This window comes from Carassius carassius, chromosome 2, assembly GCF_963082965.1.
Source record: "Carassius carassius chromosome 2, fCarCar2.1, whole genome shotgun sequence".
NCBI lineage: Eukaryota > Metazoa > Chordata > Actinopteri > Cypriniformes > Cyprinidae > Carassius > Carassius carassius.
In genome coordinates, this window is record NC_081756.1 from 26,434,184 (window position 1) to 26,449,535 (window position 15,352).

A 15,352-nucleotide genomic window follows, 5' to 3' on the forward strand; every position below is an offset into this window, starting at 1 on the left:
ATCTAGCGACAAAGTCGCTACGTTGGCAACACTGTGTGGACTGAACATGCCCAACTTTTTTTTTTTTTCATAAATCAATCCGTGGGTCAGGTGTGTGCCGAACCGAAGATATTGATCCGAACGGATCACAGATCAATGATGATCCGTTGCACCACTACTATAGTGTCATTTGAAAACATTGCAGTTGCGTTTTAAAATACAACAACGAGCACCACGAAACCATTTAAAGTGACGCATTCGGCGGTCTTCCTTGACGGGAAACAGTCAACAAAGTAAAATGATCTCCAACGTATGGCGCGCTCTCTTCATTTTATCAAATGATCATAATCACATCTATTCATTTTACAGTCCTGCTACTAGCATTTTATTCAGACTAAAACCCCTTTAATTCGGGTGAGAAAGCTTTTTTTCCAAGTGGCTTTTGCACATAATAATAATACCGCTGCAGACGCATTTTGCAGCATTAAGGTTATTATTTGATCGTTAATTTAAACGACGATCGATCATGGAATTTATCAAATATTGACATCCCTAAATACAAATGAGTTGGATGGAAACATGGTTATTGTCTGCATCAAACCATGCTTTCAAATGTCATTCACCATTCTGGGCAGCTCCAGGACAGCTGTCTCTCCGAGCACGCTGCTGTCTGTGAGCGGGGCGGAGTAATGCTGCAGTGTTTGTGAGAGCTGCCAACTTCTCCACACCATTTACAGAGTGAAATTCTCTGACTACCTTTATCTCCCAGGACTGTTGTTGAATCTTCCAAAAGTTTTGGCTTGGGGTGCTTCACATGTGGCAGCAGGACTTTCCACCGCACCAATAACACGGGGCTGCACGCCGACGTGCCTGACTTTAAATCGGCACTACTAAACACGGATATTGGCCAGTGACGATATATTAAAAAATGACAAATATCAGCCCGATATATCGGTCGACCTCTACTGTCCATGTCCAGGAAGGTAAGAAAAACATCGTCAAAGTAGTCCATGTGACATCAGAGGGTCAGTTAGAATATTTATGAAGCATCAAAAATACATTTTGGTCCAAAAATAGCAAAAACTATGACTTTATTCAGCATTGTCTTCTCTTCTGTGTCTGGTGTGAGAGAGTTCAAAACACTGCAGTTTAGTGATGTCCGGTTCGGGAACGAATCATTTGATGTAACCGGATCTTCTTGAACCAGTTCACCAAATCGAACTGAATCGTTTTAAACGGTTTGCGTCTCCAATAAGCATTAATCCACAAATGACTTAAGCTGTTAACTTTTTTAATGTGGCTGACACTCCCTCTGAGTTCAAACAAACCAATATCCCTGAGTAATTCATTTACTCAAACAGTACACTGACTGAACTGCTGTGAAGAGAGAACTGAAGATGAAAACCAAGCCGAGCCAGATAACGAACAAAAGATTGACTCGTTCTCGTTTTTATTACCTTTCTAACCATGGACAGTACAGTACACACACTTTCAATGGAGGGACAGAAATCTCTCGGACTAAATCTAAAATATCTTAAACTGTGTTCCAAAGATAAATGGAGGTCTTACGGGTTTGGAACGACATGAGGGTGAGTTATTAATGACATAATTTTCATTTTTCGGTGAACTAACCCTTTAAATGCTCGGGATCAGTATTGGCCGATCATAGTGTTAGTTTTTTACCGCTTTTAAGTTATTCAATTTAATGGGACAATGATAATAATGTTATTTTTTAAGTACAACACTTTATTATAACTCAAACTCTTGTGTAAACAGCATTTTTATTTATTTTTTTACTTGAGTGCAATGAATGTTTCGGTAAAACAAAAAAACAAAAAAAAGAATCGTGATGCACATTTTAGCAAGAATCGTGCAGCCCTATCTACAACCTTTTGTGACTTCCACAAAGCATGAGATAAATCATTATATAAACCAAACGTAAAATGTGACTTTATATACTGTTTCAAAAATCAGTATGAGGAACAAGTCTGTTCTAATAACCCTGAGTCTCTTACGTGTTAATAATCAAAGAAATATTCCTAGCATTCCTAATTCATAAATAAATCAAGCAGCACTCAGGGCCGTTCCATGGCAAAGGGGATTCATCAAGGCATCTACAGCAATGCTAACCAAAAGCTACAGAATAGAGAAGTAGCAATTCTTTAAATCGGTCCACAGAGCAGCAGAACCTTGCGATATTTTCTCTGACACTTCAAAAAACTTCAGAGTGAAAAAAACCACAAGTAGCATTACTCACCAGCAGCGAAATCCTTGTTAAGGTCGATGAAAGCATTGGAATGAGGGACATGCATTTTGACTTCCAAGTTGAGAGCCGTCTCACATTTTTCCTGCCTGACAAACAATAAAACAGCATGCTTTGTAGACTGTACACCTGTTTTCTTGACACAGGCAGAAAAACCAAAAACAACCTATCGCACATTTAGGAAAAAAACAATCTTACCTACTCCTGAGATAGCAAACCTGTGAGGAAACACCCACAGATCCAAAAATGTCTGGAATCATGTCCCCATTAAAGCTGGATGGGGAAAAGTGGAAGAAGCATTAGACCTCTGTAAAAACAAAAACTTTTGAGATTGCAATTGTATACTCAAAGGATTGCCGAGTGCATTATATTATACATGGTATATTATAAAAAGATTAAATTTTAGGGAATGATTTTAAGACATCAAGAAGAACTGTGCTCACTTACTGTATGTTTTAAATGAACACAATCCTCACCAGTGATTTGTAGTGTTTAAGACCAAGATCACATCTGGATATTATATAATGTTCAAAGCACCCTTGAATTAACCCATAAATGCATGGATGATTCACCAATCAATATTACATATTCGTGTATTTAGCTACCCGGAGCTGTATATATCCAACACAGATGGATCTCTAACTGCTGTAATAGCATAAAACTTATTCACCCCATTCACCAGAAATGACAGTGACAAGTTTCAGGGGGTACAGTTATTGCTCTGCAGTAAAGTCATTCAAGCCAGTTCAATTTTTGCTGATGAGATTATAATTACGTTATTATTATGGGTAATTATGGGTGAAACATCAAGTAACCATTGTCTATCAAACAGTTCCACCTTGAGGAATTGCATTTAATGAGTCATCAGATATTTAATTATTGTTGGGCAGGAAAAGTATAATCGGAAAAATTTAATTTTATAAAAATTATGTAAAATAAAATTATACCCCAGGTCGCTATAGACCCTATAAACTTTTTACAAAACATTTATCAGAAAACAGGCCTTTTATTTTATTTATTTTTTTCCTCTTATAATGTTTATAATTAATAGATTGAGGAATAATTAGAAAGTAGACATCTAATTGCAAAAAATGAAGGCAGGAGAGAGTAGTGAATGACGTCCCGGGTCGCTAAAGACCTGAGGTATGCATTTAAGGGTTCAAAACATTATATTGCACTTACTCCATGACAAGGGGCTGATCATCAAAGGTCCTGTTCAGTTCTACCCTATGAGTCTGGTCTGTAAGAGAAAAGATAACATTTACTAACAAACTGCACAAATCGCTTCTGTAGTATAATTTCTATTGCTCTAAGAATGTCAGTTTAGTAGGGCTGGTCAGAATACCATTTTCTGAGATTCGAAAGTAATCAACACTGAATATATGACGCTTCAGCGGGAGAGGGCTGAACATATTCTTCTCTCTAATAAAAGCAGGAATCTCTGAGTGTCTGTCTGTCTGCATTTTTATTATGTAGAGAACCCTTCATCCAATCGACTTCACGCATTTCGGGTGGCACATTCTGGTGCAATATGGACATGCGACACATTCAGAATTAATAAAACTTTTAATAAACTACAGAACAGTGCGGGGAGGTTTTATATTCTCCGAGAATAGACGCTGCACTAGTGATACAAAAAAGGTAGAATAATAATCGAATATTCTAGTCCGGCCCTACTGGCAAAAATATTTAATAAATTAACCAACCGGAGCCAAGGTAATGTATAGCACTTTGTGATAGCCCTTTAATTTCTTTGTTTTATTTTTGAGACTTTACCCAAAGTTTGGTTATGTCCCCAGAAAATGAAGACAACTGTTTTTGAGATGGATTCCTTTCGGTGGCCAGTAAGAAGCACATCCATCTGAGAGTCTCCATCATAATCACCTGGGACCACACTAGTTATTGTGAAGTCACTAAGAGAGCCAGAGAAAAACATGAACAAGTCAACATCAACACAGAGCCTGACATATGAAATAATATGCATTTTTTTTTTTTTTTTTTTTATGAAACAGTTTATTTAACCTTTAGACCAAAATATAAATAATTAAATATAATAATTATAAAAAAATAACAGTTTACATATGTGGTTTATGTTTTACATTCATATCATATTTGATATATCAAGCTGTTAAAGCCCATACAGTATGATATAGTGATAATATGGAGCTCACACACTCGAAAATTGTTTTTTTATTTTTTTATTTAGAGGCCCAGATTGACTGAGAATATGCTATTTGGTGCATTTATGTATATGGTCACTAAGTAAACAATAAATAATCATAATAAACATGCACTGTCAATCTCCCAAAAATTTGTCATAGTAAGATGATATTTATGATCAAAGCTTTGTAGTTTTAACTATGGGGAGCAAAACATATAATGCAATGCAACAGAATTAAACATTCCACAAGAGCCTTTTGTATATTTCTTTATGCACACGTTATTAACGTAATGTTTCTAAAAAGATGGACAGTTAACTAAACCTAGGCAAAAGGCATGTAGAATATTGTGTACAACAGCTTTTAAGCAATTTTTTGATCATTTCAATAATTTAGAGGCCTTAGAAATTCAAGAATCAAGCGTGATACAGTAGTCTTTAGAGGGTAAACGTTAGTGTGTGTGAGTGTGTATTCTTCTTACCCAGGGAAAGCCTCTTTAGTCAGCTGGACTTTAGGTTTGAAATAAGGAGCTTTAAGATCAGCCAGGAAAATCAACAACTCAGAATCTGAAAGAAGCAACATTCTCATGAAATAACACAGAATCATGGTTATTAGCACAAATAAACAAACAAAACATACAAGAGTACAAAGGGAGGATCCTGCCACACCTCCTTTCATTAGCAACAACGCTGCGTTACACAAAACACGGCAACGACATCTTATTAAAACTCACACATATTGTACAAAAAGCATCATCTTGCATTATATTAAGTTCATCTAAGATGGGATGATTTGGGGACAGTATTATTCTTAACGTCAGCTGGCAGAACTGTACTTACGGTTCCTGATGATGAAAATGTCAGTCTGTTTATCAGAGTTAAAGTCACCGAAAGCCGCTACCGTACCAACATTATCCGTGCCAAATAAATCACTAGTAACGTCCTGCAATGCAAATGTGACGTGTTGTCCCACGAAACTTAAGAACAACGTCAAAATCCAAGCCCATGACAGCAACATTTTGCTGTTAGCTTCTGTCACCATTGACTGGAACTCGGCATGTTGTTCTACGGCAGCCGGCGGAGTACATATAGGCTTTGCGACAGTGTGAGTGGTTTAACGGCAGTGTGAGTGTGATGTTGTTATTTAGCTGTCATGATGACAAGCTTAGCGGATGTCGGCTGGAAGCTGCTGGAGTTCAAAGCCAGATCTAAGCGATCAGGTTTGGCTTTTTGTGATGCATGTCATTGAGCACGATTAAACATTGCGCATTTGTTCTCTCGGAGCATTTTGAGCAATTGTCCGTGCTGCAGAAGCGCATTAACATGAGTTGTCTTGTCTTGTGTGGCTGATAGCAGAGCCCAAAGGTCAGGCGTCAAGTGCACGCTGATCATGGATATATTTAGAGACTAACCGCACACTGAGCTTCAGGCTTTGAATTTTTAAAGAGTATTATTTTTTTAAAGACAGTCCTCTGAATGTCTAAGGTTTCGACAGGCGTTTTAGCCCTCTCAATTCAGTGTTTGTTAGCTTCTGCTTCAGCCTGACATTAAAACTCAAGTTAGTTAGCCATTGAAAGAGTTCTCAGAATCCACTTACGTAAGATAAATAAAATCACACATAGTTTCTGTTTTTTCTGTTGAAGCCAAGCAAACTGAGAAAAAGAAAATGTCTTGCCCTAATGTTATTCTAAACCTGTACAGAAAAATATCCAGTGCAATGTAAAGTGACTGTCCTTCTGTCTAATAATATCTACACATTCATATGGGTTTAGAACAACATGGGTGAGTAAACAATAACATATTTTTTTTCTGCCTGAACTATTTCTTTAAAATAGTCAATTTTGTTTGTACAGCTTTATAGAAATTCATGATGTTAATGATGTCAGTAGGCCTATCTTATCAGATTAGAGATGGTTGGTGTTATAGTTTACATTTTGCGAATACAAACAATCAAGTAGTTTAGATTTGAAATATATAAATCACTTTACATGAGTATACTGCATGTATTAGGGAAGGGACGGTTAGCTGAAAAAAAAACGAACCGTTCGGTTCTCCTCTCGGTTCGGCACGCGCTGTGCAACAGGTGAGACCTGAACAGCACAAGTTGATATCTGTTTTAATTAAACCCATTTAAGCTTTGTCAGTTTAAACCATAGACTGTATAAAAATAGGTTTAAACATAAGAACCAAAGGACGCAAGCTTGCGCGCGCAGTGCGAAGATTTGTGCGTTCGCTTATACGAAGCGCGCAAACCCGCGCCTCAGAACGCGCATAAATTGTGTTTAAATGGACAAATTCACACAAAAATTATGTCAAAATGCCCGTCTTGGTAAGTATCCTACAGCAGACATAGCCAGCTGAACGTAGGCCTACTGTATCAGTGCATTCTCTTAAAGTGACAGTCTTTATATTAATCGAACAGGAACAACAAAGAAATCACTCACTGCTCTTCATTGCAAAGCTTATGTAACTTTAATAAAGAATAATCTTTAATTTATACAGTTCAGTATAGAATGCTGTTTTACATTTGATTACTTTATTCAATTTCTGTTCCTAAAAATTAATGCTAGACCTACCTAAAAAACTGAACATCACTGTTTATTATATTTGTATCTTTACTCTGTTGTATTTATTTGTGCTGGTGCTTGTAGTTAGATAGAATATATATATTTTTTTTAAGTATAGTTTTTCCATAAACATAGCACATACTGAACTGTACCGAAACCGTGACTCTAAAACCATAAAACTGGTCCACCCTAGTATGTATGGGGTAAAGTTGGATATACTTATAACCAAATTCATATAAAGAGCTGTGAGGTAAAACGATATAAACATTTAAGCAGCTGAGATTTGCACGTTTCCCATTAAAATAGGACTAAAGATCACAAATTGTCAGTCATTACCATAGAAGCTGGCTTAGCGTTTTAGCTCATATGGTGGTGTCATGGACATTTCTGCACATTTTAATTGTCATCTCTTCCCCTCACATCAGTCATACAAGATCATGTTTCAATTGTGTCTAATGTAATTTGTTGCATGCCCGTTCAGTAACCATGCCTGAAGAAAATCTCACTGTGTGATTCCATGTAATTTGTCTTTTCTATTTTCTGCTAACCCTCTGAATTATACTGATGTTGTAGTTTAACTAATAGAGGCCTGGCGTAGAGTTCAACTAATGAAAAATGGCCAACACTGCCAATGAAGTGAATGTCCATCACAAACTCCGGAAATGTGGTAAGTTGGGAGGTAGCCATTGGTCCATGGAAAAGACACCTATTAACTTTGAAATAAGAACTTTCTGTTTTAGATTACCACTATAGGAATGGAGGCTATTAGCTTCTAATTTTTGAAAGCCAATACATTCCAATAACAATCACAATTCCAAATGGGTGCTTAATTTATTTTATTTTTTTAATTTGGCGAAAATAATTATTTTAGTTTTTCATCTGTAATATTTAATCAGATGTAAATGGTTAGTCATAAATAAACCATTGTGATATCATGGGGGGAATTCTGTGAATTAATGAAATCAGTAATGCAGTCCAGTACCTCTCATCTCTTTCTGTCAATGTCTGATCAAATCTGTTAATTCCTCTCGAGGCAAGTTACTTTTATATCGATGTGGTGCAGCTAAAATGAGGAGTATCTTTCATTTGCCTATTGGATGTGCACTGCTTAGCTGGATTTATCTTAAAAAGAGATGACTTTGTTCCTGCTACTTAAAAAGCTGAATTATGCTAAATTGTTAGGAAATGTGAATTTTCAGTACCTGAGGTATTGACCCTGGGTCGATTCTATTAAAATGTAAATTGCTCCGAAGTTAAATGTGTCTGAAATAGTGCTCCAGTTAATGGGGTTCCCCTGAAATTCAGTCCTCACTGAAAAAAAAAAAAAAAAAAAAGAATTTACTGGTGTCAGGTTCCATTTTTCACAGAGTTTATGCGAGTGCCTTCAAATTTGCAATCAAGCTGTGTGTGTTTGCAATGACGTTCAATTTGATATGCATTTTGAGAACAATAGCTTTAGTCTTTTGCGTTTTGCTTTGATTGTTTTCCTGGCATGCTTTGCTGCCTTTGCACCCCAGTAAATCTACATTTCGCTGCTCTTAGCATTGTAAATGGAAAAGAAAACCATTTAGGTTACAGAGACTAAATGAAGCAGATTTTGATTTTGGTGAGTCAGCTCAGCCTCTGCATACTAAATAGCCCAAAAGTGGGCCTGTAGCGGGTCAGTTGTCTATAGCAGCATCATCAATAAGCCATGCTGACTTTGAAGTATGCTCATCACTTCCATCCAGAGATACTTGAATAGCATCTAAAGATGAGATAAGCATCACAATATTTCAGATCTATGTCAATTCAAATGTTCTTTAATTTCTATCTTTGCTCTCTGTGATCAGGCTCCATCTATGAACCCCTTAAGCTATCCACACTGCACCGGGAGGATGAGCCCGTTTGGGAGAAACTTGACCGCTTCTATATTGCAGGTGAGAATAAATGTCCTGAATGTAATTTGTTGGAGAATAGAGGTCGATCTGAGTGTTTTATGGTATGGTCGGCTCAGGATAGTGGGAGAACATCTCTTGAGCACTTTATTATGGTCTTTAAGTGAGGCATTTAACCTCATTCTGTTGTGTCATGGCTTCATCTAGATGCACCACCTTTCTTTTCATTTTAATTACAAGTACAAAGTTATAAAGCAATGCATTTAAGGTGTCAAGCTGTGTACAAATTGCCAAGTTACTCCTGATTTTCTCTAATATAGTTGATCTGAATATTAAGGTGCACTGATGTTTACTCATATTTTAAAATAATTTAATCATGGAAAGATGTTTCCTAGTTTAATTAGAGGATTCAAAAAGTCTCCAAACCATTACTTTTAATTATATATTAATCAGAAAATGAGTTGAGTCCAGACACTAAAAGATTCATTTGAAGCTAGTATGGTTTCAATCATTGCTGAGCTCCTCTGTGCATTTTGCTCTTAATCAATACTCATCTCTTTTCCTGTCTTCCCTCTTTCTCCCTCTCCTTTCACCTAATCTCACTTTCAATTTCAGTCTTCGACATGACAATAAATACTGCTAAGATGAAACAGCATTTTAAAGATTAAGAGTTTTCTTGATAGTTTTATTCATTCTTATAGTTTACTAGATAAAGGGAAATTGGTCACAACGTTTTTTTGTACTTATGTTTAAAGCCACATGACAAAATAATAATAATTATTTTTATAATTTGCATTTTTAATGCAGTTTGATGTGTGATAAAAAAAAAAGTAGGGCTGCACAATTTGGCCAAAAAATTAAATTATTATAATATTTTTTTTTTTTCTAAATAACATATGAAAATTGCCAAATAAAAACTAAACACAAAACTATTTGTCATGTTGCTTATATAATATATATATATGTGTGTGTGTGTGTGTGTGTGTATAGTGTGTGTGTATAATGTACTTTTTATTATGACCGAGAACGATTTATCAGTACATTTCTGTATTTTCTTTGATATTTTGATGTCTGCTACAACTGAATCTAGATCTGTCTCTGTCAGAAGATGCATAAACGAGAACACAAGTGTACTAATTAAGGAGGCTATATCTTTAACACCAAGCATTTCTGCAGACTCTTGTTGATATTCTCCTTGATTCCTTTAACTTAAAAGTTAAGAATGTTATTGATGATATTGCTCCAATAATAGTCAGTAAGAAAACAAATAGACAGAAATCAGTTTGGAGAAGATCAACAGCAGTTCAGACTATGAAAAGACAATGTGCAGAAAAGCTGAGCGGATGTGGCGGAAGACGAAACTCGAAATTCACTATAGCATCTATAAAGACAGCCTTCATGCTTTTAATGTGAAACTAGCCACAGATAGACAGAATTTCTTCTCAAACCTTATAAACAGTAACTTAAATAACACTCGTACTCTTTTTGCCACTGTTGAGAGACTGACAAACCCCCCAAGTCAGATTCCCAGTGAAATGCTCTCAGACAGCAAATGCAATGAGTTTCTGAGAAGGTCATCAATATCAGGAAGGCGATTAGCACATCCTCAAGTAATGCAGAGGTCAGACAGATTCGGCCACAATATCAAAAAGATACTATGTCTATTTTTGAAAAAATTGATAGCAAAAAAGACGTAGTGCAGCACCTAAAATCATCAACCTGCTATCTTGACACACTTCCCACATCTTTTTTCAAAAGTGTGGTTAACTGCTTAGAAGCAGATCTTTTAGAAGTGGTGAATGCCTCACTTCTTTCTGGGACGTTTCCAAACTCCCTAAAAACTGCAGTTGTTAAGCCCCTCCTGAAAAAGAGCAATCTTGATAACACCATTTTGAGCAATTTTAGACCAATATCTAATCTTCCTTTAATAGGCAAAATTATAGAAAAGGTAGTTTTTAATCAGCTGAACAAATACTTAAACTCAAATGGATACCTGGACAATTTTCAATCTGGTTTTCGACCGCATCACAGCACAGAGACAGCACTCATTAAGATAATAAATGATATTCGCTTAAATTGTGACTCTGGCAAAATAACGGTGCTGGTATTGCTAGATCTCAGTGCTGCATTTGACACTGTCGATCATAACATACTACTAGAGAGACTGGAAAACTGGGTTGGGCTTTCTGGGATGGTACTCAAATGGTTCAGGTCATACTTAGAAGGGAGAGGCTATTATGTGAGTCTAGGAGAGCATAAGTCTAAGTGGACGTCCATGACATGTGGAGTCCCACAAGGCTCAATTCTTGCACCGCTCTTATTTAGTCTGTATATGCTTCCACTAAGTCAAATAATGAGAAAGAACCAAATTGCCTATCACAGCTATGCTGATGATACCCAGATTTACCTAGCCTTATCTCCAAATGACTACAGCCCCATTGACTCCCTCTGCCAATGCATTGATGAAATTAATAGTTGGATGTGCCAGAACTTTCTTCAGTTAAACAAGGAAACAACTGAAGTCATTGCATTTGGAAACAAAGATGAAGTTCTAAAGGTGAATGCATACCTTGACTCTAGGGGTCAAACAACTAAAAATCAAGTCAGGAATCTTGGTGTGATTCTGGGGACAGACCTTAGTTTCAGTAGTCATGTCAAAGCAGTAACTAAATCAGCATACTATCATTTAAAAAACATAGCAAGAATTAGATGTTTTGTTTCCAGCCAAGACTTGGAGAAACTAGTTCATGCCTTTATCACCAGCAGGGTGGACTATTGTAATGGGCTCCTCACCGGCCTTCCCAAAAATACCATTAGACAGCTGCAGCTCATCCAGAACGCTGCTGCCAGGATTCTGACTAGAACCAGAAAATCTGAGCATATCACCCCAGTCCTCAGGTCCTTACACTGGCTTCCAGTTACATTTAGGAGTGATTTTAAAGTACTTTTACTCGTATATAAGTCACTAAATGACATAGGACCGAAATATATTTCAGATATATCACTGAATATAAACCTAACAGACCACTCAGATCATTAGGATCGAGTCAGTTTGAAATACCAAGGGTTCACACAAAACAAGGGGAGTCCGCCTTTAGTTACTATGCTGCCCGCAGTTGGAATCAGCTTCCAGAAGAGATCAGATGTGCTAAAACACTAGTCACATTTAAATCTAGACTTAAAACTCATCTGTTTAGCTGTGCATTTATGGAATGAGCACTGTGCAATGTTTGCACTATATTTTCACTGTTTTTTTATTTTATTTTATGTAAAATCATTTTCTAACTGTTTTAAATTCACTTTAAATAAGTAATTTTTTTAATAATTTTAAAAGTTGCTTGGTTTATTCTTGTTATTATTTTTCTTCATTATTATTTTACTTTATTTTATGTAAAGCACTTTGAATTACCATTGTGTACGAGATGTGCTATATAAATAAACTTGCCTTGCCTTGCCTTACAAGGGAAAGGTGTTTATTTATTTATTTTATTATTATTTTTTTTTTTACACATTTCTTCACACAGTTCTCTTTACTAACTTATACCTTGGCACAGCAGTTAATTTCATATCCAAAATGCAAACATACCAAAAACTACCAAAACACTTCATAAATGTCTTAAATCAAGTCATTATTCTATAACACTAGCAAAGTTCATCAACCAACAAACACTTCGTCTTTCCTAAAACAATGACCTAAAACACTAACAAGTAGCATTATATAATGGTTTCATTTGTAAAATGTTCTTACAAAACAATAATGACAGCTCTCCACAGTTTAAAATTCACTACAGTATATGTTACGTGGTCCATTGCAGTACAAAATTGTTCTTAAGTCGTCCGCTTGTGTAGATGGTAATGATATTGAAAGACACCTGTGCAGCTGAACTTATTTGATAGTATTTACATTTTTAGATTTGGAAGAAATTCCACTATGGTACTACTGTAGAAATGTATCAAATGGCGGTCTTATTCAGTTTTGTGTTATATTTGGTTGCGAATTTGAGTTTAACCAGTTGAAAAAAGTGGAACATGCAAATTAATCTGTAGGTACTTGGTCAGTATACATTATTGGTGGTCATTGCGTCTCAGTGAGAAAATAATTGTAATAATATTGTAGCAAAGTTTTGTGTTTGCACATTGCGAGAACACCTCCTCTGTTTTGTCTAGCACACCTTATTCTACTCCTCAGTTTATTAGTAGAGTACTCAATGAACTTGTTTCATCCTCCACAAAAAAATGATGGAAGAGCCTTGTTGCTTGAAACTGCATACATGACATCTAAGTTTTCAATCTCTTTCCTCCAGCCAGACTTCACCCTGTTCCTAAAGCTCATTTAAAACTCAGACAGCCAACGCTAAGATGAGAGCACTGCAGGGTGAGAAAGAGAGGAAGTGAGAGAAAACCAAAAGTGAAGAGTGACAGAGAGGATGCTTCTCATTTCAATGATCCTTTTGAATGAGTCATGGTTGAAGCAGAAAAACATACAGGGTTAGCGCAGGGTAATCCCGTTTTGAAAGTGAATACCCATGTCATTCCCTATAAGACAAATCCTACAATAATAAATAAATGCAAGTTTCAAAATTTGCATAGTTATAGTTTTGGCAGACTCTTCCTTAAAGCTGAAATGCTTCTCAGCTTACTACGAGATGGATTGTCATATGCACTGTATAATATGAATGCAGCACATTACATGCAACAAGCATGGTGTATGTTCAGGAACTTTTTGTAGACGGTTATTGCCATTTTTATTTCCAGTGTTTCTCATTTCTGGGTTTTCCCATTTAATAATAATAATTCATTACATTTATATAGTGCATTTCTAGGCACTCAAAGCGCTTTACATAGACAGGGGGTATCTCCTCATCCACCACTAGTGTGCAGCATCCACCTGGATGATGCGACGGCAGCCATATTGCGCCAGAACGTCCTCCACATACCAGCTTACTGGTGGAGAGGACACAGAGTGATGAAGCCAATCAGCAGATATGGCTTCTACATTTATGTAGTAATGACATCCTGCTTCAGTGTTTCTCATTTCCTCTTCTCTTCTCCGGCCTGTTTATTGTGAATGCAGTTCTGCTATCTTTAAAAAAAGCTTTAACTTTTAATGGGCAAAAGAGTCTCTCTTTCTCTGTTTTTCTTTGTCTTCCTCCTCTGTCCAGTCTCCACCTATTTTCTCACTGGTCTTCCACTTCCACCCAACCCATTCTTCTTGGAGTGTAAAAATGGCTTCCTCGTGGAAACAGACTGTTCGTGCTTCCGTGTTAGGGGTTGATTTAGAGGTGCATTATGCTGATAGAGGATGAGAGAGATGCAGTCTTCAAAGAATTTGCATCTAGAGTGCTGTGATGCATTCCATCCCTCATGCTAAAGATGCTTGTGGATAATACTTAATTTCACTTATTTTCTCTTCGCCAGAGAAGGGGATGCCACCGTGTGCCATGCCGACTGTGAAATGACTGCAAATGAGATTTTCTTGATTAGTAATTGAAGGTTTTCACAAGAGCAAATGGGCAGTAATAGCAGGCTGTGTGGCAGATTTCTCCAGATTAATTGATCTCTGACCTGTTCCTCCCCGAAACATTATGGAAACGGCAGTCTTCCTTGCAGTCCTGCCGGCATCAACCGCAGTCACATTACAAGGCCAAATCAGATAAAGACATATTTATCGCCCTTTCTGGATTGTTGGATTCTTCCGGTGGGAGTCGGAGTAATCATTACTGTAGTCTCTCTGAAGAGTGTATTAATATTCTGACTAATTCCCCCCAGTGTCTCCTTGTCCCCCAGCCCTGCTGGCACTGTCTCTTTGAATTGACCCAAACTCTACATAACAAATGATGGCTCGGAATGAATGTCCCCTTCATTTCTGCAGCTGTAATGTGCTGATGAAAAATGGAGTGTCCTATTCAGAATGATTGTACATTAGTAAAGAGAAAACACAGTGGAGAGAGAGGAAGTTTAACAGTTGGGCACAGTGATGGATAAAACAGTGTGGCCATTTTTATTAATTTTTTAAATTCATACAGTAATATTGATGTAGAAGTTAAACGTGCAGTAATATTTATTTAGCTTAATTAATTATACATGCTCTAGTATTTTATGTTAGATGACATGAATAGCCGTTGTGAAAAGGTGTTCATCAAAGACGTGTAAACAGCAAGGTCCAGCAAGCGTGTTTTTGCAGACACATGCTGTTGATTGTAACACTATATCTGATTTTATCTCTGTCCTTCTCCCATTTCTTCTAGTGAAGGGCACCATTCTGAATTATCAGAGCCCTACCACTGGTCTGTTCCCAGTGAAGACCTCTTCCACCTGTAAGGAGGCTAAAATCAGAGACTCCTTGTACTGCGCTGCCAGTATCTGGGCATTGGGATTGGCATACAGGTACTTTTCTAGTGGTCCCATTTACAAGCGTGGTATACTCATCAATCATGAAGCAAAATCCATTAATCCGTTGTCAATATGAGCAAGATGATAATCAATATGACCCAGTGCTACATATATC

General features: G+C 36.8%; 2 protein-coding genes across 6 annotated transcripts in view; one reads left to right on the plus strand and one right to left on the minus strand.

Moving 5' to 3' along the window:
* The window catches only part of LOC132107703 (T-cell immunomodulatory protein-like), a 203,699-nt gene that overhangs the window by 182,457 nt on the left and 5,890 nt on the right, over positions 1-15,352 (minus strand). For 2 of the 3 annotated variants that reach the window (XM_059513868.1, XM_059513860.1), the window contains exons 1-6: positions 5,241-5,470; positions 4,883-4,967; positions 4,019-4,155; positions 3,425-3,482; positions 2,441-2,515; positions 2,237-2,331 (exon numbers count right to left, since the gene is read on the minus strand). In XM_059513868.1, coding sequence (XP_059369851.1) covers positions 2,237-2,331; positions 2,441-2,515; positions 3,425-3,482; positions 4,019-4,155; positions 4,883-4,967; positions 5,241-5,442 — 652 coding nt within the window. In that variant the 5' untranslated portion in view covers positions 5,443-5,470. Of the gene's footprint in view, positions 1-2,236; positions 2,332-2,440; positions 2,516-3,424; positions 3,483-4,018; positions 4,156-4,882; positions 4,968-5,240; positions 5,471-15,352 lie in introns of those variants that run through there. The other variant, XM_059513876.1, reaches the window with a different exon arrangement.
* phkb (phosphorylase kinase, beta) overlaps positions 5,506-15,352 on the plus strand; it is a 69,906-nt gene continuing 60,059 nt past the window's right edge. For 2 of the 3 annotated variants that reach the window (XM_059513831.1, XM_059513821.1), the window contains exons 1-3: positions 5,506-5,620; positions 8,800-8,886; positions 15,093-15,231. In XM_059513831.1, coding sequence (XP_059369814.1) covers positions 5,554-5,620; positions 8,800-8,886; positions 15,093-15,231 — 293 coding nt within the window. In that variant the 5' untranslated portion in view covers positions 5,506-5,553. Of the gene's footprint in view, positions 5,621-7,540; positions 7,635-8,799; positions 8,887-15,092; positions 15,232-15,352 lie in introns of all 3 variants that reach the window. The other variant, XM_059513840.1, reaches the window with a different exon arrangement.